The following is a 23,506-nucleotide window of genomic DNA, read 5'->3' on the forward strand; positions in this document are numbered from 1 at the left end:
ACACTCTATAAGGAGGAGGAGGAGGAGTCCTGACCATAGGAGCTTACACTCTATAAGAGGAGGAGGAGGAGTCCTGACCATAGGAGCTTACACTCTATAAGGAGGAGGGAGAGTCCTGACCATAGGAGCTTACACTCTCTAAGAGGAGGAGGAGTCCTGACCATAGGAGCTTACACTCTATAAGAGGAGGAGGAGTCCTGACCATAGGAGCTTACACTCTATAAGAAGGAGTGGGAGTCCTGACCATAGGAGCTTACACTCTATAAGCGGAGGAGGAGTCCTGACCATAGGAGCTTACACTCTATAAGGAGGAGGGGGAGTCCTGACCATAGGAGCTTACACTCTATAAGGAGGAGGAGGAGTCCTGACCATAGGAGCTTACACTCTATAAGGAGGAGGAGTCCTGACCATAGGAGCTTAAACTCTATAAGGAGGAGGAGGAGGAGTCCTGACCATAGGAGCTTACACTCTATAAGGAGGAGGAGTCCTGACCATAGGAGCTTACACTCTATAAGAGGAGGAGGAGTCCTGACCATAGGAGCTTACACTCTATAAGCAGGAGGAGTCCTGACCATAGGAGCTTACACTCTATAAGAGGAGGAGGAGTCCTGACCATAGGAGCTTACACTCTATAAGAAGGAGGAGTCCTGACCATAGGAGCTTACACTCTATAAGGAGGAGGGGGAGTCCTGACCATAGGAGCTTACACTCTATAAGAGGAGGAGGAGGAGTCCTGACCATAGGAGCTTACACTCTATAAGGAGGAGGGGGAGTCCTGACCATAGGAGCTTACACTCTATAAGAGGGAGGAGGAGTCCTGACCATAGGAGCTTACACTCTCTAAGAGGAGGAGGATTCCTGACCATAGGAGCTTACACTCTATAAGGAGGAGGGGGAGTCCTGACCATAGGAGCTTACACTCTATAAGGAGGAGGAGGAGGAGTCCTGACCATATGAGCTTACACTCTATAAGAAGGAGTGGGAGTCCTGACCATATGAGCTTACACTCTATAAGGAGGAGGAGGAGTCCTGACCATAGGAGCTTACACTCTATAAGGAGGAGGAGTCCTGACCATAGGAGCTTACACTCTATAAGGAGGAGGAGTCCTGACCATAGGAGCTTACACTCTATAAGAAGGAGGAGGAGTCCTGACCATAGGAGCTTACACTCTATAAGGAGGAGGAGTCCTGACCATAGGAGCTTACACTCTATAAGGAGGAGGAGTCCTGACCATAGGAGCTTACACTCTATAAGAAGGAGGAGTCCTGACCATAGGAGCTTACACTCTATAAGGAGGAGGAGTCCTGACCATAGGAGCTTACACTCTATAAGAAGGAGGAGGAGTCCTGACCATAGGAGCTTACACTCTATAAGGAGGAGGAGTCCTGACCATAGGAGCTTACACTCTATAAGAAGGAGGAGGAGTCCTGACCATAGGACGGTTCAGGGAAGAAACAGAGTGCTGCACCTCACACCTATGGCTGATACTAGTGCCCCTAGGCTAAATAAAAAACACATCAGAATTTTGTGTATGAATTGATCAAGCCATACTGCCCCATGTACCTTGTGCCGGTATCTGATACACATGGGTCCCTACACTAAGTCCACACCGTGCCAGTCAGTGGCCACCAACCCCGCAGGCGTGCACAGCCAGGGAACGGGGGCCATGGGACGGCCCTGCGACCCCCATGCCACAGGACCAGACCGAAAACACCACACCAGAACCCGGCCAGCACCGCCGGCGGAGAAGGTCGCCCCCAAACAGCACAAGTCTGGATAAGGTATTACACTCACCATAGCTGCAGCAAACAGAATGGGAAAAAACAGGAGGGATTAAAACCATGTGCACTCAGGTGTCTCCTGCTAATTGCGGTCATGTGGGTCTGAACAGCATTTTTGTTTCTCTCTTTTCTCTGTGTATTGCACTCCTCCTGGTGAGACCCACATGACCGCAATTAGCAGGAGACACCTGAGTGCACATGGTTTTAATCCCTCCTGTTTTTTCCCATTCTGTCTGCAGCAGCTATGGTGAGTGTAATACCTTATCCAGACTTGTGCTGCTTGGGGGCGACCTTCTCCGCCGGCGGTGCTGGCCGGGTTCTGGTGTGGTGTTTTTGGGTCTGGTCCTGTGGCATGGGGGTCGCAGGGCCGTCCCATGGCCCCCGTTCCCTGGCTGTGCACACCTGCGGGGTTGGTGGCCACTGACTGGCACGGTGTGGACTTAGTGTAGGGACCCATGTGTATCAGATACCGGCACGAGGTACATGGGGTAGTATGGCTTGATCAATTCATACACAAAATTCTGATGTGTTTTTTATTTAGCCTAGCGGCACCAGTATCAGCCATAGTTGTGAGGTGCAGCACTCTTTCTTCCCTGAACCGTCCTGACCATAGGAGCTTACACTCTATAAGAAGGAGGAGGAGTCCTGACCATAGGAGCTTACACTCTATAAGAAGGAGGAGGAGTCCTGACCATAGGAGCTTACACTCTATAAGAAGGAGGAGGAGTCCTGACCATAGGAGCTTACACTCTATAAGAAGGAGGAGGAGTCCTGACCATAGGAGCTTACACTCTATAAGAAGGAGGAGGAGTCCTGACCATAGGAGCTTACACTCTATAAGGAGGAGGAGGAGTCCTGACCATAGGAGCTTACACTCTATAAGGAGGAGGGGGAGTCCTGACCATAGGAGCTTACACTCTATAAGAAGGAGGAGGAGTCCTGACCATAGGAGCTTACACTCTATAAGGAGGAGGAGGAGTCCTGACCATAGGAGCTTACACTCTATAAGGAGAAGGAGCTTACACTCTATAAGTAGAAGGAGTTCTGACCATAGAAGCTTACACTCTATAGGGAATGGGGGTGTAGGAGGAGGGCAGACGTTCGTCCGTCACTCACCATCTTACACACAGACTTTGCCTCCTCTGAGAACTTGTGAGTATAATCCTCCTCAGTCTCCAGCACGCGCCTGTCCACCTCCTCCCGCTTGACCTTCTCCTTCCTGCCCCTGAATGGAGACTGTCCGGCGATCATCTCGTAGATCAGGCAGCCCAGGCCCCAGTAGTCAGGACTGAAGGTGTAGCGCTGGTTATTGAGAACCTCGGGGGCTGGAGGGAAGAATAATGTTAGGTGTCATAGATACTGCCCACGAGGAGCTGCGTACTGTAATGTAACACTCACCCATGTAGCCCACTGTTCCCACACGGCCGCGGATGGAGTCTCCTTCCGGGATTTTCACAGCCAGACCCAGATCTGAGATCCGTATGTGACCTGCAAGACAGAGAGCACAAAGACTAAGCAAAGAGGAAGCACAGCCGTATCAGCCCTCCCCTATATACCCACCCATTATCATGTAACTCCTCCCCCAGCCATACACCTCCCCTATATACCCCACCCATTATCATGTAACTCCTCCCCCAGCCATACACCTCCCCTATATACCCCACCCATTATCATGTAACTCCTCCCCCAGCCATACACCTCCCCTATATACCCCCCCATTATCATGTAACTCCTCCCCCAGCCATACACCTCCCCTATATACCCCCCCATTATCATGTAACTCCTCCCCCAGCCATACACCTCCCCTATATATCCCCCATTATCATGTAACTCCTCCCCCAGCCATACACCTCCCCTATATATCCCCCATTATCATGTAACTCCTCCTCCAACCATACACCTCCCCATATACCCCACCCATTATTATGTACCTCCTCCCCCAACCATACACCTTCCCTATATACCCCACCCATTATCATGTAACTCCTCCCCCAGCCATATAGCACCTACAATATAGTGATAAATAGAGCTCATAGAGGGGCCATACACATACTGTAAGAGGGTCTCAACTGACACCTCCAGGCTCCTCTTGCCTCTATATCCCTCCCCCAGACCCCTCCCTCCTCCTCAGACTCCTCCATATCCCTCCCTCCTCCTCAGACTCCTCTATATCCCTTCCCCAGACCCCTCCCTCCTCCTCAGACTCCTCCATATCCCTCCCCCAGACCCCTCCCTCCTCCTCAGACTTCTCCATATCCCTCCCCCAGACCCCTCCCTCCTCCTCAGACTCCTCTATATCCCTCCCTCCTCCTCAGACTCCTCTATATCTTTCCCCCAGACCCCTCCCTCCTCCTCAGACTCCTCCATATCTTTCCCCCAGACCCCTTACTCCTCCTCAGACTCCTCCATATCCCTCCCCCAGACCCCTCCCTCCTCCTCAAACTTCTTTATATCCCTCCCCCAGATTGTTCCCTCCTCCTCCAACTCCCCTATATCCCTCCCCCAGATTGTTCCCTCCTCCTCAGAATCCTCCATATCCTTTCCCCAGATTGTTCCCTCCTCCTCAGACTCCTCCATATCCCTCCCCCAGATTGTTCCCTCCTCCTCAGACTCCTCTATATCCCTCCCCCAGACCCCTCCCTCCTCCTCAGACTCCTCTATATCCCTCCCCCAGACCCCTCCCTCCTCCACAGACTCCTCCATATCCCTCCCCCAGACCCCTCCCACCTCCTCAGACTCCTCTATATCCCTCCCCCAGACCCCTCCCTCCTCCTCAGACTCCTCTATATCCCTCCCCCAGACCCCTCCCTCCTCCTCAGACTCCTCTATATCCCCCCAGACCCCTCCCTCCTCCTCAAACTCCTCTATATCCCTCCCCCAGATTGTTCCCTCCTCCTCCAACTCCCCTATATCCCTCCCCCAAATTGTTCCCTCCTCCTCAGACTCATCCATATCCCTCCCCCAGATTGTTCCCTCCTCCTCAGACTCCTCTATATCCCTCCCCCAGATTGTTCCCTCCTCCTCAGACTCCTCTATATCCCTCCCCCAGACCCCTCCCACCTCCTCAGACTCCTCTATATCCCTCCCCAGACCCCTCCCTCCTCCTCAGACGCCTCTATATCCCTCCCCCAGATTGTTCCCTCCTCCTCAGACTCCTCTATATCCCTCCCTTCTCCTCAGACTCCTCCATATCCCTCCTCCAGACCCCTCCCTCCTCCTCAGACGCCTCTATATCCCTCCCTCCTCCTCCAACTCCCCTATATCCCTCCCCCAGATTGTTCCCTCCTCCTCAGACTCCTCCATATCCTTTCCCCAGATTGTTCCCTCCTCCTCAGACTCCTCCATATCCCTCCCCCAGATTGTTCCCTCCTCCTCAGACTCCTCTATATCCCTCCCCCAGACCCCTCCCTCCTCCTCAGACTCCTCTATATCCCTCCCCCAGACCCCTCCCTCCTCCACAGACTCCTCCATATCCCTCCCCCAGACCCCTCCCACCTCCTCAGACTCCTCTATATCCCTCCCCCAGACCCCTCCCTCCTCCTCAGACTCCTCTATATCCCTCCCCCAGACCCCTCCCTCCTCCTCAGACTCCTCTATATCCCCCCAGACCCCTCCCTCCTCCTCAGACTCCTCTATATCCCTCCTCCAGACCCCTCCCTCCTCCTCAGACTCCTCTATATCTTTCCCTCAGACCCCTCCCACCTCCTCAGACTCCTCCATATCTTTCCCCCAGACCCCTTCCTCCTCCTCAGACTACTCTATATCCTCCCCCAGATTGTTCCCTCCTCCTCAGACTCCTCTAGATCCCTCCCCCAGACCCCTCCCTCCTCCTCAGACTCCTCTATATCCCTCCCCCAGACCCCTCCCTCCTCCTCAGACTCCTCTATATCCCTCCCCCAGACCCCTCCCTCCTCCTCAGACTCCTCTATATCCCTCCCCCAGATCCCTCCCTCCTCCTCAGACTCCTCTAGATCCCTCCCCAGACCCCTCCCTTCTCCTCAGACTCCTCCCCAGACCCCTCCCTTCTCCTCAGACTCCTCTATATCCCTCCCCCAGACCCCTCCCACCTCCTCAGACTCCTCCATATCTTTCCCCCAGACCCCTTCCTCCTCCTCAGACTCCTCTATATCCTCCCCCAGATTGTTCCCTCCTCCTCAGACTCCTCTATATCCCTCCCCCAGACCCCTCCCTCCTCCTCAGACTCCTCTATATCCCCCCAGACCCCTCCCTCCTCCTCAGACTCCTCTATATCCCTCCTCCAGACCCCTCCCTCCTCCTCAGACTCCTCTATATCTTTCCCTCAGACCCCTCCCACCTCCTCAGACTCCTCCATATCTTTCCCCCAGACCCCTTCCTCCTCCTCAGACTACTCTATATCCTCCCCCAGATTGTTCCCTCCTCCTCAGACTCCTCTATATCCCTCCCCCAGACCCCTCCCTCCTCCTCAGACTCCTCTATATCCCTCCCCCAGACCCCTCCCTCCTCCTCAGACTCCTCTATATCCCTCCCCCAGATCCCTCCCTCCTCCTCAGACTCCTCTAGATCCCTCCCCAGACCCCTCCCTTCTCCTCAGACTCCTCTATATCCCTCCCCCAGACCCCTCCCACCTCCTCAGACTCCTCCATATCTTTCCCCCAGACCCCTTCCTCCTCCTCAGACTCCTCTATATCCTCCCCCAGATTGTTCCCTCCTCCTCAGACTCCTCTAGATCCCTCCCCCAGACCCCTCCCTTCTCCTCAGACTCCTCTATATCCCTCCCCCAGACCCCTCCCTCCTCCTCAGACTCCTCTAGATCCCTCCCCAGACCCCTCCCTTCTCCTCAGACTCCTCTAGATCACTACTTCCCCATCATCCACACACCACACTCACCATAATCGTCCAGGAGGATATTCTCTGGTTTCAGATCTCTAAATAAAACAGAAGAAAATGAGGGTTATAGTCTAGATGCTCGTCATGAGAGGATGAGTACGAGTCCCCCCCCCCCCCCCCACCACCACCACTCACCGGTACACGATACTCTCTCTATGAAGGTCGCTCAGGCCGCACAGTATTTCCGCTGCATAGAAGGAGGCTCTCTGCTCCTGGAATCCGGGGTTCCCCATGTTATAAATGTGAAATTTCAGGTCCCCTCCATTCATGAGTGTCAGCACCAGGCACAGGGCGTCCTTTGTCTCATAGGCGTATGCCAGGTTCACCTTGTGGGGAGACCACCATAGATTAGATGCTTCCTCATGTATATACTGTATATACCAGTGCCTGAGGAGCGACCCAGTGACAACCAGAGGTTAACACCAGCCATGCCGGACTATATACAGCTGCACTGATGACTAATATAATGTGCTGAGACTATGGACAAACACAATGTAAGTAAACTGAGAACACAGACAAACATCCACAGTGCAGGGGGAAAACCAAACCAAACATCTTAAAGGGGAAAAGAAATAGTTTTTTAATCAACTGGTGTCAGAAAGTTATACAGATTTGTAATTTACTTCTATTTAAAAAATCTCCAGTCTCCCAGTACTTATCAGCTGCTGTTTGTCCTGCAGGAAGTGGTGTTTTCTTTCAGGAGAGGTTTTCTATGGGGATTTGCTGCTGCTCCGGACAGTTCCTGACATGGACAAAGGTGGCAGCAGAGAGCACTGTGTCAGACTGGAGAGAATACACCACTTCCTGCAGGACATACAGCAGCTGATAAGTACTGAAAGACTGTACATTTTTAAATAGAAGTAAATTACAAATCTGTATAACTTTCTGACACCAGTTGATTTAAAAACATTTTTCATCCTTCACCCTTTAAAGAAGAACTCTAAATCTAAAAAGAGGGGTCATGTGACTGTACAGCGCTATAATAAAGAGGATGACCCATGTATATTCCAGAGGGGTCATGTGACTATACAGCGCTATAATAAAGAGGATGACCCATGTATATCCCAGAGGAGTCATGTGACTATACAGCGCTATAATACATGTACGATCTATGTATATCCCAGAGGGGTCATGTGACTATACAGCGCTATAATAAAGAGGATGACCCATGTGTATCCCAGAGGGGTCATGTGACTAAAGAGGATGACCCATGTATATGCCAGAGGGGTCATGTGACTATACAGCGCTATAATAAAGAGTATGACCCATGTATATCCCAGAGGGGTCATGTGACTATACAGCGCTATAATAAAGAGTATGACCCATGTATATCCCAGAGGGGTCATGTGACTATACAGCGCTATAATAAAGAGGATGACTCATGTGTATCCCAGAGGGGTCATGTGACTATACAGCGCTATAATAAAGAGGATGACTCATGTGTATCCCAGAGGAGTCATGTGACTATACAGCGCTATAATACATGTACGATCTATGTATATCCCAGAGGGGTCATGTGACTATACAGCGCTATAATACATGTACGATCTATGTATATTCCAGAGGGGTCATGTGACTATACAGCGCTATAATAAAGAGGATGACCCATGTATATCCCAGAGGGGTCATGTGACTATACAGCGCTATAATACATGTACGATCTATGTATATTCCAGAGGGGTCATGTGACTATACAGCGCTATAATAAAGAGGATGACCCATGTATATCCCAGAGGGGTCATGTGACTATACAGCGCTATAATACATGTACGATCTATGTATATCCCAGAGGGGTCATGTGACTATACAGCAGGGCCGTATTTGCCACTAGGCACCCGTGGTCCGGTGCCTAGGGCGGCGCCCTGCGGGGGGCGGCACCCGCAGGACACATTTCTTTTTTTATTTAATTTATTTTTTTTTTTTTACCCCCTCCGCCGCCCCGCCGCTGACGTCCGCGCCCGGGTGGTGCGCGGGGGGGGGGTCTTGTGATCGGTCGGCCGAGGGATCAGTCGGGCGGCAGGAACAGAGGCAGGCTGGGAAGGAAGGTCCCCCTATGCAGGGCCGGCGTGAGCTTCCGGCACAGACTGTCACACAGGCCGGAAGCTCACAGTGCAGCCCCGCGATGCCCGAACTTCCCTGCTCAGCAGCGGCGTGATGACGTCACACGCACGCTCCTGAGCAGGGAAGTTTGGGCATCGCGGGGCTGCACTGTGAGCTTCCGGCCTGTGTGACAGTCTGTGCCGGAAGCTCACGCCGGCCCTGCATAGGGGGACCTTCCTTCCCAGCTTGCCTTTGTCCCTGCCGGCCGGCTAATCCACCGCCCCCCCCCCCCCCCCCCCCCCGCTGGTCCCTCTGCCCCCCCGGCTGTTCCCTCTGCCCCCCCCCCCCCGGCTGCTCCCCTGCCACCCCAGCTGCCCTCCCATCTTCTCCCCCTGCTCCCCCTCCCCCTGTCGCCCCAGCTGATCCCCCTGTTCCCCAGCTTCTCCGCCTTTCCCTGCCACCCCTAGCTGCTCCCCCTCCCCGTCGCCCCAGCTTCTCCCCCTGTTCCCCAGTTTCTCCCCTCCCTGTTAACCCGACTGCCCCCCTGTCGCCCCAGCTGCTCCCCCTGTTCCCCAGCTTCTCCCCCTGTCGCCCCAGGTTCTCCCCCTGTCACCCCAGCTTCTCCCCCTGCCACCCCAGCTGCCCTCCCATCTTCTCCCCCTGCCACCCCTAGCTGCTCCCCCTCCCCCTGTCGCCCCAGCTGCTCCCCCTGTTCCCCATCTACAACCCCATCTTCTCCCCCTGTCGCCCCAGCTTCTCCCCCTGTCACCCCAGCTTCTCCCCCTGCCACCCCAGCTGCCCTCCCATCTTCTCCCCCTGCCACCCCTAGCTGCTCCCCCTCCCCCTGTCGCCCCAGCTGCTCCCCCTGTTCCCCAGCTTCTCCCCCTCCCCCTGTCACCCCAGCTTATCCCCCTCCCCCTGCCACCCCATCTTCTCCCCCTGTCGCCCCAGCTTCTCCCCATTGCCCCAGCTGCCTTCATCGCCCCAGCTGCTCCCCCTGTTCCCCAGCTTCTCCTGCTCCCCCTGTCACTCCAGCTACTCCCCAGCTTCTCCCCCTCCCCCTATCACCCCAGCTGTTCCTCCTGCCATCCCCAGCTGCCTCCTTTCCCCAGTTACCCCCAGCTGCCTCCCTTCCCCAGTTACCCCCAGCTGCCTCCCTTCCCCAGTCACCCTGCTCTGCCCGCCTGCAGACGAGTTGTGGTCGGAGAAGTCATCATGATGCTGCACCAGATGGAGAAGAAAGAAAAAAGTGAGCAACGGCAATCGGAGAAGACGTCACCTGTGAGTCATTAGTAACTGCACTGTAATCACTTCTATAGTGTGCAGAGCCTGTGTACCATTGGGGTCTAAATGGGTCAGTGTGTGGTTTGCGGTAGTGTACTGACACAGCCCTGCGGTCACTACAGTACACTAGCACAAACTTTTAAACTAGAATGCAACTACAACAGCTGCAGGTACTAAAACTCCCAGCATATCCTGAGGGCTGCAGACTTTCAGTACATGCTGGGAGTTGTAGTGCCTGCAGCTGTTGTAGTTGGGTCCTATACACTAGGTGCTTTGTGGGAGATCAGAATACATAGATTTGTGGGGGCTCAGTGCAGGGAAGTGACCCCAGAACATCACTAATAGGGGATACAACAAAAACATCTCCCCCTATCCCCTATTAGTGATGTTCTGGGGTCTCTTCCACACACTGAGCCCCCACAGATCTATGTATTCTGATCTCCCACAAATCATCCAGTGTATGATGCACCTAGGACCCAACTACAACAGCTGCAGGCACTACAACTCCCAGCATGTACTGAGTCTGCAGCCCTCGGGATATGCTGGGAGTTGTAGTGCCTGCAGCTGTTCTAGTTGGGTCCTAGGTGCATTATACGACATATAGGAATACATAGATCTGTGGGGGCTCAGTGCAGGGAAGTGACCCCAGAACATCACTAATAGGGGATAGGAGTAGATGTTTTTGTTCTATCCCCTATTAGTGATGTTCTGGGGTCACTTCCCTGCACTGAGCCCCCACAGATCTATGTATTCTGATCTTCCACCAAGCCTCCTAGGACCTAACAGCTGCATGCACTACAACTCCCAGCATGTACTGACAGTCTGCAGCCCTCAGGATATGCTGGGAGTTGTAGTACAGTGTAGACAGATGTATTGCTGGACCTTCAGGGCTGATGGTTGTCACCCACAGATTGCAGCCACCAGGAGACTCTGCACACAGTGATTTATTAAAGGGTTGTCCTCTCAGAGACTACAAATCCCAGCATACCCTGAGAGTTGTATAAATGGAGGGTGTTCTGAGATTTGTCACAGATACAGATAAATCCAGGAAAGGAGCGGGTCAGCATGTCGCGTTTCACTGGTTCTATATTGGTGGGCCCCAGGTGCCCCAGTCCGACACTGGACAGAAGCTGTCCCCAAATTAAGTCCCCGCCCTCCTTCCTTCCTCCATCACGTCTGATGATGAGAAGAGCGGGCATCAAGCAAAAGGGCACCCCAGTACTACTGACAGTCGGGGGGTGCTGCTCAGTAGTACTGGGTGCTGGAGTGCCGGCCTGCCAGCTGTGCCAGGGTATACACCATGCATGTAACCTGCCAGTGCCGAGGGGAAGGGGGCACTAGTTCGCCGGGGGGGGGGGGGGGGGGGGGGGCGCCTCGGCATGCAAAGTGCCTAGGGCAGCATGAACTCTAAATACAGGCCTGCTATACAGCACTATACAGGTACAATCCATGTATATCCTGTGTATACATCCTGCGGACACCAGGGCTCTTACCACGAATCTGCTGGTGACTTTCTCCAGGATCTGCTTCTCATTGAGCGCCATTGACTCCCCTTTCCTCTTCTTGATGCGCTTCTTCTCCAGCCGCTTGCAGGCGTACATCTTCCCGGTGGCGCGGACCTGACAAGCACACACCTGGTGATGAGAGAACACGGACATGTCCAGCCCAGGCTCACCATGAAGCTGTATGGGGGGGGGCATCCTCTGCTAGGTACACAGGGTGGGGGCACTCTCACTGCTCTGGGGTCACTCTCCGCCGTCTGTTATCTTTCTAGGTGGCGCTGCTGTATTTCCTGTGTATATTGTACTAGCTGAAGGTCTCCTGGGTTATCTGTCTTTTGTGATGCTATGTTTCCTCCTGTCACAGAGGCCAGCCTCCTTCCCTCTTCCTTCACCCTATCACCTCTCTTTTTTCTTTCACACACAGCCCACCAATCAGAGTCTAGCTAAGTTGTCCCTATAAAAAGGAGCTAGTTCCTGGTGGGAGAGTCTTTTTCTTTAGTCAGTAGAGATGGAGGGAGGCAGACACAGAGAGCAGTTCCTGCTGGAGTCAAGCCAGGGCCTGGCTCAGGCCAGGACCCTTGTCTGGGAGTAAGAAACATATTTCTTCTATGGAAGTATCTACCGCTAGCATGCAGTGCTAGGAAGCTAGGAGTGACGTCCTCCTAAGCAACACACAGGGCAGTCACCCGGAGTCAGGTACTGGCCCCAGTAGAACAAAGCAGCATGCAAGCCTACGTATTCTTCTGTAACGCACGGCTATTCTATTTTTTCGGAAAGTCTGTTCACCCCAGCGCAGGGACCTGGGACCTCATACTAGCAGGAGGGGTCACCCGACACTATAGGGCATAAGGCGGTCAAATGAGAGAGATCTAAACATGAGTACAAGTTTCTTCTTCTTCTCTACTACACTATCCCGGGAGAGTACACAAGAAGCTCCTCTACTTCACTCTACTCTTACTTTAGCAAGTCTATCGCAGCTTCCTCCTGCCTGCAGCTCCATTCCAGTGTTATTATTGTGTATTGCACTGAAATAAACAGACGTTATCCTGGTTAAGCTATTGGACTTTGGTCTATCATTCTGCACCTGCACACCAGGTTATACTTGGGTTATCTAAACCTCAAGCGCGTTGCCTGTTTATCCAGGGGTGGGTTCTAACACTGCTCCTGGCCACTGTGACAAGTGCCCAAGTGACCCTACACCCACAGAGCTGCCACAACACCACACAAGCTACCCCGGCATACGGCATCTCCGCTTCCCCCCCCATACACAGGAATATCCAGCACGGCCGACCACTCCTGTGTTCTCTATGGGGAGTGGTAGAGATCTCTGACTTATCTCTCCCAGAACAAAGGGGCCGGGGGATTATTTTCCATCAAATCCGACCGCTATCCCCACTGATATCATCTGCTGGTGGAGATACAGCCGACAAAAGTATAAAGTGTACAGGGACCTTTAGTCTCTGGCCTGGTCTATGGCTGATATAGAGGAGGATCTCCCCTGATCCCCCTTTAAGACTGTCCACGGTGAGATGTATGCATCTCCAGGATCCAGATATGGTGGCAGATGAGAGAAAGGTCACATGACATACAGAACAGGGACAGGCTCAGTATACAGTATATATCTGCTCAGTATACATAGGGTTAGTAATAATGGGGTCAGTATAGGGGGCTAGCTTTTATTAGGGTCAGTATGGGGGGGTTATCCTTAGTATTTGTTGATGTTAGTGTTAGGGGTCAGTATGGCGGGGGTTATCCTTAGTATTTGTTGATGTTAGTTTTAGGGGTCAGTATGGGGGGGTTATCCTTAGTATTTGTTGATGTTAGTGTCAGGGGTCAGTATGGGGGGGTTATCTGTAGTATTTGTTGATGTTAGTGTTAGGGGTCAGTATGGGGGGGTTATCTGTAGTATTTGTTGATGTTAGGGGTCAGTATGGGGGGTTATCCTTAGTATTTGTTGATGTTAGTGTTAGGGGTCAGTATGGGGGGGGGGGGGTTATCCTTAGTATTTGTTGATGTTAGTTTTAGGGGTCAGTATGGGGGGTTATCCTTAGTATTTGTTGATGTTAGGGGTCAGTATGGGGGGTTATCCTTAGTATTTGTTGATGTTAGGGGTCAGTATGGGGGGGTTATCCTTAGTATTTGTTGATGTTAGTTTTAGGGGTCAGTATGGGGGGGTTATCCTTAGTATTTGTTGATGTTAGTTTTAGGGGTCAGTATGGGGGGGTTATCCTTAGTATTTATTGATGTTAGTGTTAGGGGTCAGTATGGCGGGGGTTATCCTTAGTATTTGTTGATGTTAGTTTTAGGGGTCAGTATGGGGGGGTTATCTGTAGTATTTGTTGATGTTAGTGTTAGGGGTCAGTATGGGGGGGTTATCTGTAGTATTTGTTGATGTTAGGGGTCAGTATGGGGGGGTTATCCTTAGTATTTGTTGATGTTAGTTTTAGGGGTCAGTATGGGGGGGGTTATCCTTAGTATTTGTTGATGTTAGTTTTAGGGGTCAGTATGGGGGGGTTATCCTTAGTATTTGTTGATGTTAGTGTTAGGGGTCAGTATGGGGGGGGGTTATCCTTAGTATTTGTTGATGTTAGTGTCAGGGGTCAGTATGGGGGGGTTATCCTTAGTATTTGTTGATGTTAGTGTTAGGGGTCAGTATGGGGGGGGGGGTTATCCTTAGTATTTGTTGATGTTAGTGTCAGGGGTCAGTATGGGGGGGGTTATCTGTAGTATTTGTTGATGTTAGTGTCAGGGGTCAGTATGGGGGGGTTATCTGTAGTATTTGTTGATGTTAGGGGTCAGTATGGGGGGGTTATCCTTATTATTTGTTGATGTTAGTGTTAGGGGTCAGTATGGGGGCGTTATCCTTAGTATTTGTTGATGTTAGTGTCAGGGGTCAGTATGGGGGGGGTTATCTGTAGTATTTGTTGATGTTAGTGTTAGGGGTCAGTATGGGGGGGTTATCCTTAGTATTTGTTGATGTTAGTGTCAGGGGTAGTATAGGGGGGGGTTATCCTTAGTATTTGTTGATGTTAGTGTCAGGGGTCAGTATGGGGGGGTTATCTGTAGTATTTGTTGATGTTAGTGTCAGGGGTCAGTATGGGGGGGTTATCCTTAGTATTTGTTGATGTTAGTGTCAGGGGTCAGTATGGGGGGGTTATCCTTAGTATTTGTTGATGTTAGTGTTAGGGGTCAGTATGGGGGGGTTATCCTTAGTATTTGTTGATGTTAGTGTTAGGGGTCAGTATGGGGGGGGTTATCCTTAGTATTTGTTGATGTTAGTGTCAGGTGTCAGTATGGGGGGGTTATCCTTAGTATTTGTTGATGTTAGTGTCAGGGGTCAGTATGGGGGGGGTTATCTGTAGTATTTGTTGATGTTAGTGTCAGGGGTCAGTATGGGGGGTTATCTGTAGTATTTGTTGATGTTAGTGTTAAGGGTCAGTATGTGAGTGCACCCCCAGTACTCACCTCCCCAAAGCCTCCTTTGCCGAGGACCCGGTACTGGCGGAAGGTGTTCTTGGTGACCGGCTGCCTGGAAGAGAAGTTGCCAGTCAGCATATGGCACCCCTGGCAGCAGCTGCCATCATTCATCGCTTGGCTCTCTTACCTCTCCAGCCATTTCCACTGCAGAAAGCGGTCGAAGTACATGCTGTCCAGGTAACAGTGGAAGGGCTCCCGGCTGAGGAAGTCATAGACAGATCTGTCTCACAGGAAGAGAAGGGACATCTTATACAGCTGAACCTGCCATACAGGGGACTGCCATACAGGGGCTGCTATACAGGGGACTGCTATACAGGGGACTGCCATACAGGGGCTGCTATACAGGGGGCTGCTATACAGGGGACTGCTATACAAGGGACTGCTATACAGTAGACTGCTATACAGGGGGCTGCTATACAGAGGACTACTATACAGGGGACTGCTATACAGGGGGCTGCTATACATGAGACTGCTATACAGGGGCTGCTATACAGGGGGCTGCTATACAGGGGACTGCTATACAGGGGACTGCTATACAGTAGACTGCTATACAGGGGGCTGCTATACAGGGGACTGCTATACAGGGGACTGCTATACAGAGGACTACTATACAGGGGACTGCTATACAGGGGGCTGCTATACATGAGACTGCTATAGAGGGGGCTGCTATACAGGAGACTGCTATACAGGGGACTGCTATACAGGGGACTACTATACAGGAGACTGCTATAGAGGGGGCTGCTATACAGGAGACTGCTATAGAGGGGGCTGCTATACATGAGACTGCTATAGAGGGGGCTGCTATAGAGGGGGCTGCTATACAGGGGACTGCTATAGAGGGGGCTGCTATAGAGGGGGCTGCTATACATGAGACTGCTATAGAGGGGGCTGCTATAGAGGGGGCTGCTATACATGAGACTGCTATAGAGGGGGCTGCTATACAGGAGACTGACCCATCACTGCATGCAGGGGGCTGCTATACAGGGGGCTGCTATACAGGAGACTGACCCATCACTGCATGCAGGCTGCTCTAAGCTGTGAAAGGTTCAAACTATATGTTGCAATGAAATGATAGAATCCTGGGAAATGATGAGCTGACTGCGCCGTTCCATCATTTCCCAGGGATCTGATCAAATCGCTGACCGCTTTCCGGGAAATGGTGGAATGTATTCTGTCATTTCCCCCTGAAACATAGACATTGCTTACCGTATCGCCTCTCTGCTCCTCCAGCCTGTCTGCTCTGCTCCCCGTCCGCCCTGCCGCCTCTCTGCTCCCCAGCCTGTCTGCTCCGCTCCCAGTCCGCCCTGCTGCCTCTCTGCTCCTCCAGCCTGTCTGCTCTGCTCCCCGTCCGCCCTGCCGCCTCTCTGCTCCCCGTCCGTCCTGCTGCCTCTCTGCTCCCCGTCCGTCCTGCTGCCTCTCTGCTCCTCCAGCCTGTCTGCTCTGCTCCCCGTCCGCCCTGCCGCCTCTCTGCTCCTCCAGCCTCTCTGCTCCGCTTCCCTGTCTGCCTCCATGCCTGCCAAGAGTTCCCATCCGCCAAACCTGCCATAGCTTCAGCCTCCTCTACTCCCTCCACCAGACCCCTCTGCCCTTGTCTGCCTACTCTGTCCCCTCCAGCAGACTCCTCTGTCCCCAGCAGACTCCTCTGTCCCCTCCAGACTCCTCTGTCCCTTCCCAGGTTCCTCTGTCCCCATCAGACTCCTCTGTCCCCTCCAGGTTCCTCTGTCCCCAGCAGACTCCTCTGTCCCCTCCAGGTTCCTCTGTCCCCATCAGACTCCTCTGTCCCCAGCAGACTCCTCTGTCCCCAGCAGACTCCTCTGTCCCTTCCCAGGTTCCTCTGTCCCCATCAGACTCCTCTGTCCCCAGCAGACTCCTCTGTCCCCTCCAGGTTCCTCTGTCCCCATCAGACTCCTCTGTCCCCATCAGACTCCTCTGTCCCCAGCAGACTCCTCTGTCCCCTCCAGGTTCCTCTGTCCCCATCAGACTCCTCTGTCCCCAGCAGACTCCTCTGTCCCCTCCAGGTTCCTCTGTCCCCATCAGACTCCTCTGTCCCCATCAGACTCCTCTGTCCCCAGCAGACTCCTCTGTCCCCAGCAGACTCCTCTGTCCCCATCAGACTCCTCTGTCCCCAGCAGACTCCTCTGTCCCCTCCAGGTTCCTCTGTCCCCATCAGACTCCTCTGTCCCCAGCAGACTCCTCTGTCCCCTCCAGGTTTCTCTGTCCCCAGCAGACTCCTCTGTCCCCTCCAGGTTCCTCTGTCCCCAGCAGACTCCTCTGTCCCCAGCAGACTCCTCTGTCCCCTCCAGGTTCCTCTGTCCCCAGCAGACTCCTCTGTCCCCAGCAGAATCCTCTGTCCCCAGCAGACTCCTCTGTCCCCTCCAGGTTCCTCTGTCCCCTCCAGGTTCCTCTGTCCCCAGCAGACTCCTCTGTCCCCAGCAGACTCCTCTGTCCCCTCCAGGTTCCTCTGTCCCCAGCAGACTCCTCTGTCCCCAGCAGACTCCTCTGTCCCCAGCAGACTCCTCTGTCCCCTCCAGGTTCCTCTGTCCCCAGCAGACTCCTCTGTCCCCAGCAGACTCCTCTGTCCCCTCCAGGTTCCTCTGTCCCCAGCAGACTCCTCTGTCCCCAGCAGACTCCTCTGTCCCCAGCAGACTCCTCTGTCCCCTCCAGGTTCCTCTGTCCCCAGCAGACTCCTCTGTCCCCAGCAGACTCCTCTGTCCCCTCCAGGTTTCTCTGTCCCCAGCAGACTCCTCTGTCCCCAGCAGACTCCTCTGTCTCCTCTTCCCTCCCGTCTCCTGCTGGTGACACTTACTTAGCACAGTGAGAGAAGAGTTCCTTGTATGGACTGATCTCCAGCTTCTCCTCCATCTGGTGCACAATGTCCTGGCCGACCTCAGAGACGTAAACGGGAGACTGCGAAAGACAAGAAATACAGGAAATACATGACTGGACCACCAGGGACAATACATGACTGAACCACCAGGGACAATACATCTCTGGACCACCAGGGAGAATACATGACTGGACCACCAGGGACAATACATGACTGGACCACCAGGGACAATACATGACTGGACCACCAGGGACAATACATGACTGGTCCTCCAGGGACAATACATGACTGGACCACCAGGGACAATACATGACTGGACCACCAGGGACAATACATGACTGGACCACCAGGGACAATACATGACTGGACCTCCAGGGACAATACATGACTGGACCACCAGGGACAATACATGACTGGACCACCAAGGACAATACATGACTGGACCACCAGGGACAGGACGATACATAACTGGAACACCAGGGAAAATACATGACTGGACCACCAGGGACAGGACGATACATGACTGGACCACCAGGGACAGGACGATACATGACTGGGACACCAGGGACAGGATGATACGTGACTAGCCCACCAGGGACAGGACAATACGTGACTGGGACACCAGGGACAGGACGATACATGACTGGGACACCAGGGACAGGACAACACATGACTGGACCACTAGGGACAGAACGATATGTGACTGGGACACCGGGGACAGGACGATACGTGACTGGGACACCAGGGACAGGATGATACGTGACTGGACCACCAGGGACAGGACAATACGTGACTAGCGCACCAGGGACAGGACGATACGTGACTGGGACACCAGGGACAGGACAAAACATGACTAGACCACCAGGGACAGGACAGTACTTCACTGGGACACCGGGGACAGGACAATACATGACTGGACCACAAGGGACAGGACAATACATGACTGGACCACCAGGGACAATACATGACTGGACCACAAGGGACAGGACAATACATGACTGGACGATACATGACTGGGACACCAGGGACAGGATGATACGTGACTAGCCCACCAGGGACAGGACAATACGTGACTGGGACACCAGGGACAGGACGATACATGACTGGGCCACCAGGGACAGGACGATACATGACTGGGACACCAGGGACAGGACGATACATGACTGGGACACCAGGGACAGGACAACACATGACTGGACCACTAGGGACAGAACGATATGTGACTGGGACACCGGGGACAGGACGATACGTGACTGGGACACCAGGGACAGGATGATACGTGACTGGACCACCAGGGACAGGACAATACGTGACTAGCGCACCAGGGACAGGACGATACCTGACTGGGACACCAGGGACAGGACAAAACATGACTAGACCACCAGGGACAGGACAGTACTTCACTGGGACACTGGGGACAGGACAATACATGACTGGACCACAAGGGACAGGACAATACATGACTGGACCACCAGGGACAATACATGACTGGACCACAAGGGACAGGACAATACATGACTGGGACACCAGGGACAGGATGATATGTGACTAGCCCACCAGGGACAGGACAATACGTGACTGGGACACCAGGGACAGGACGATACGTGACTGGGACACCAGGGACAGGATGATACGTGACTAGCCCACCAGGGACAGGACAATACGTGACTGGGACACCAGGGACAGGAAGCTACGTGACTGGACCACCAGGGACAATACATGACTGGACCACCAGGGACAATACATGACTGGACCACCAGGGACAATACATGACTGGACCACCAGGGACAATACATGACTAGACCACCAGGGACAATACATGACTGGACCACCAGGGGCAGGACGCTACATGACTGGGACACCAGGGACAGTTACCTCCGGGGTGAGGTATTTCAGAAGTATCTCTCGTCCCTTTTCTCCCATCTTTTCATCTGGGGTGACTTCATATTCTGCCTGAAAAAGAGATGACTGTCTGAGCAGCAGTGACTACTGGCAGACAATAGATCACAACGTCCACACGAGACAGAGGCAGGCAACATGGCCGCCCACTGAACACATCTGCACAGATTGTTGCCCCAAAAGCAGAAATATGGGTTGACCACCTTACCACAGCGTCCAGGAAGCGGATGAGGCACTCCAGCTCCGGCTGCGACTCACAGAACTGACGGAACAGGAGCCTCCCAATCGGCTGCTTCTCACACAGGTGGTAGTAGTCCTTGTCTGTAATACAGTCCATATAACCATCACACCAGCACAGCACACCCTGCAGAACACCAGCACAGCACACCCTGCAGAACACCAGCACAGCACACCCTGCAGAACACCAGCACAGCACACCCTGCAGTGCAGAACACCAGCACAGCACACCCTGCAGAACACCAGCAGAGCAAACCCTGCAGAACACCAGCACAGCACACCCTGCAGAACACCAGCACAGCGCACCCTACAGAACACCAGCACAGCACACCCTGCAGAACACCAGCACAGCGCACCCTACAGAACACCAGCACAGCACACCCTGCAGAACACCAGCACAGCACACCCTGCAGAACACCAGCACAGCACACCCTGCAGAACACCAGCACAGCACACCCTGCAGAACACCAGCACAGCAAATACCCTGCAGAACACCAGCACAGCAAATACCCTGCAGAACACCAGCACAGCACACCCTGCAGAACACCAGCACAGCACACCCTGCAGAACACCAGCACAGCACACCCTGCAGAACACCAGCATAGCACACCCTGCAGAACACCAGCACAGCACACCCTGCAGAACACCAGCACAGCAAATACCCTGCAGAATACCAGCACAGCACACCCTGCAGAACACCAGCACAGCACACCCTGCAGAACACCAGCACAGCAAACCCTGCAGAACACCAGCACAGCAAATACCCTGCAGAACACCAGCACAGCACACCCTGCAGAACACCAGCACAGCACACCCTGCAGAACACCAGCACAGCACACCCTGCAGAACACCAGCACAGCACACCCTGCAGAACACCAGCACAGCAAATACCCTGCAGAACAGCAGCACAGCACACCCTGCAGAACACCAGCACAGCACACCCTGCAGAACACCAGCCTTCCCATGCCCCTTACCTTCCCATGCTCCCGGCTCATGCCCCTCACCTTCCCATTCTCCCGGCCCATGCCCCTCACCTTCCTATGCTCCCAGCTCATGCCCCTCACCTTCCCATTCTCCCGGCCCATGCCCCTCACCTTCCCATTCTCCCGGCCCATGCCCCTCACCTTCCCATTCTCCCGGCCCATGCCCCTCACCTTCCCATGCATCTGGCCCATGCCCCTCACCTTCCCATGCTACTGGCTCATGCCCCTCACCTTCCCATACCCTGGCCCATGCCCCTCACCTTCCCATACCCTGGCCCATGCCCCTCACCTTCCCATGCTCCCAGCCCATGCCCCTCACCTTCCCATTCTCCCAGCCCATGCCCCTCACCTTCCCATTCTCCCGGCCCATGCCCCTCACCTTCCCATTCTCCCGGCCCATGCCCCTCACCTTCCCATACCCTGGCCCATGCCCCTCACCTTCCCATGCTCCCGGCCCATGCCCCTCACCTTCCCATGCATCTGGCCCATGCCCCTCACCTTCCCATACCCTGGCCCATGCCCCTCACCTTCCCATGCTCCCGGGCCCATGCCCCTCACCTTCCCATTCTCCTGGCCCATGCCCCTCACCTTCCCATGCTCCCGGCTCATGCCCCTCACCTTCCCATGTTCCCAGCTCATGCCCCTCACCTTCCCATTCTCCTGGCCCATGCCCCTCACCTTGCCATTCTCCCGGCCCATGCCCTGCACCTTCCCATGCTCCCGGCCCGTGCCCCTCACCTTCCCATTCTCCTGGCCCATGCCCCTCACCTTCCCATGCTCCCGGCTCATGCCCCTCACCTTCCCATGTTCCCAGCTCATGCCCCTTACCTTGCCATGCTCCCGGCCCATGCCCTGCACCTTCCCATGCTCCCGGCCCGTGCCCCTCACCTTCCCATTCTCCTGGCCCATGCCCCTCACCTTCCCATGCTCCCGGCCCGTGCCCCTGGCCCATGCCCCTCACCTTCCCATACCCTGGCCCGTGCCCCTGGCCCATGCCCCTCACCTTCCTATGCCCCTGGCCCAGCGCACCTCACCTTCACATACTCACCTGTGCTTCTTCTCAGCTCCTCACACTGACTGATATGTGGAAACTTTAGGATTTCTTTCCACTTCTTGCTTTTCCCCTTGCGTTTTCCACCACCTCCTAGTAGGGACACAACAAAGCAGAATTGTTACTTCAGGAAAAGCCTCAAGTGACAGACAACCCTTTGACTTGCAACATTTTACTATCTTTGTTTTGCTTTTATTTTCCAGATTACTATTGGCCATAATCCTCAGCCCTGTCCGGTCTTCTTCTGTCTCCCCATCACCGGGAATCACCCTTACATTTATACACATAGGATTGTATCTCAGTTCTCTCATCCGTCACCCTCTCGCAGTCCTATTCCACCTTCTTTTTAACCCACATTCCCAGTTGCAGTGTCCATATTTCTAAATGACCCCCACACCTGGAGGCCATGATTCTGGAGTATGGACCCTCCATTTTTTCTTTGTCACCTTCCTGTTTCTTTCTTCCTCTCTCCCATTTTTTCCTACCTAACCCCTTTATTACTTTCCTTTAAATCTTGTTTTTTTTATTTTGTGCCTTTCTTTTCCTCAATGAATGTTCCTTTCTTCCCTTCGCTGTTTTCTCCTTCCTTTCTGTTTCTTCTACTTCCTTTACTACTTTGTCTTCAGTTTCATCTCCTCTTTAACTTTCTTTCTCTCTTTTTTCATCTCTCCTCACTCCACACTTTTTCCTTTTTTAGCTGTATTTTTTATTTTTGTCTTTTCCTTTCTTCTTTTTCCCTTCTCTTTTCCCCCTTTCTTTTTCATATTCTTCACTTTTTTTTACACTGTTCTCTCTTTGTTTCCTTCCTCTTTTGTTTTTTTCTCATTATTCTTCTTCTCTTCCTCCCTTTTCTTTTTGCTTTTCTTTCCTTTCTCTTGCACTCTTTTCTCTGGTTTTCTCCCTCTTTTCTATTGTCTTGTTACTTTTCCTCACTTCTCTCCTTACTGTCTCTCATGTTCCCTCCCTCTTTACTTTTCCTCTCTTGCTCCCTCTTTTCTTTTTTCTCTTTTCTTTTTGCTCTACTTTCCTTTCTCTTGCACTCTTCCCTCTTGTTTTCTCCCTCTTTTCTCATTACTTTTCCTCTCTTCTCTTCTTTTGTGTCATTACTTTCCTCTCTTCTCTGCTTTTCTTTTGTGTCATAACTTTCCTCTCTTCTAATCGGTTTCCTCCCTCTTTTCTTTTTCCCCTTTCTTTTTGCTATTTTCTTTCTCTTGCACTCTTCTCTCTGGTTTTCTCCCTCTTTTCTTTTGTCTTGTTACTTTTCCTCACTTCTCCTAATGTCTCTCATGTTCCCTCCCTCTTTACTTTTCCTCTCTTGCTCCCTCTTTTCTTTTTCCCCTTTTTCTTTTTGCTCTACTTTCCTTTCTCTTGCACTCTTCCCTCTTGTTTTCTCCCTCTTTTCACATTACTTTCTCTTTTCTCATTACTTTCCTCTCTTCTCTGCTTTTCTTTTGTATCATTACTTTCCTCTCTTCTAATCGGATTCCTCCCTCTTTTCTTTTTCCCCTTTCTTTTTGCTATTTTCTTTCTCTTGCACTCTTCTCTCTGGTTTCCT

General features: G+C 53.0%; 1 protein-coding gene across 4 annotated transcripts in view; it reads right to left on the minus strand.

Annotated features, from left to right (window-relative positions):
* Positions 1 to 23,506, minus strand: part of GRK5 (G protein-coupled receptor kinase 5) — a 40,645-nt gene that overhangs the window by 12,362 nt on the left and 4,777 nt on the right. For 2 of the 4 annotated variants that reach the window (XM_069979665.1, XM_069979664.1), the window contains exons 2-12: positions 21,949 to 22,044; positions 19,889 to 20,001; positions 19,657 to 19,734; positions 17,761 to 17,861; positions 15,082 to 15,174; positions 14,943 to 15,006; positions 11,469 to 11,609; positions 6,787 to 6,977; positions 6,652 to 6,689; positions 3,181 to 3,270; positions 2,899 to 3,107 (exon numbers count right to left, since the gene is read on the minus strand). In XM_069979665.1, the coding sequence (XP_069835766.1) occupies positions 2,899 to 3,107; positions 3,181 to 3,270; positions 6,652 to 6,689; positions 6,787 to 6,977; positions 11,469 to 11,609; positions 14,943 to 15,006; positions 15,082 to 15,174; positions 17,761 to 17,861; positions 19,657 to 19,734; positions 19,889 to 20,001; positions 21,949 to 22,044 (1,214 nt within the window). Of the gene's footprint in view, positions 1 to 2,898; positions 3,108 to 3,180; positions 3,271 to 6,651; positions 6,690 to 6,786; positions 6,978 to 11,468; positions 11,610 to 12,435; positions 12,469 to 14,942; positions 15,007 to 15,081; positions 15,179 to 17,760; positions 17,862 to 19,656; positions 19,735 to 19,888; positions 20,002 to 21,948; positions 22,045 to 23,506 lie in introns of those variants that run through there. The other 2 variants (XM_069979667.1, XM_069979666.1) reach the window with 2 other exon arrangements.

This window comes from Dendropsophus ebraccatus, chromosome 8 (assembly GCF_027789765.1).
Source record: "Dendropsophus ebraccatus isolate aDenEbr1 chromosome 8, aDenEbr1.pat, whole genome shotgun sequence".
NCBI classification, from domain to species: Eukaryota; Metazoa; Chordata; class Amphibia; order Anura; family Hylidae; genus Dendropsophus; species Dendropsophus ebraccatus.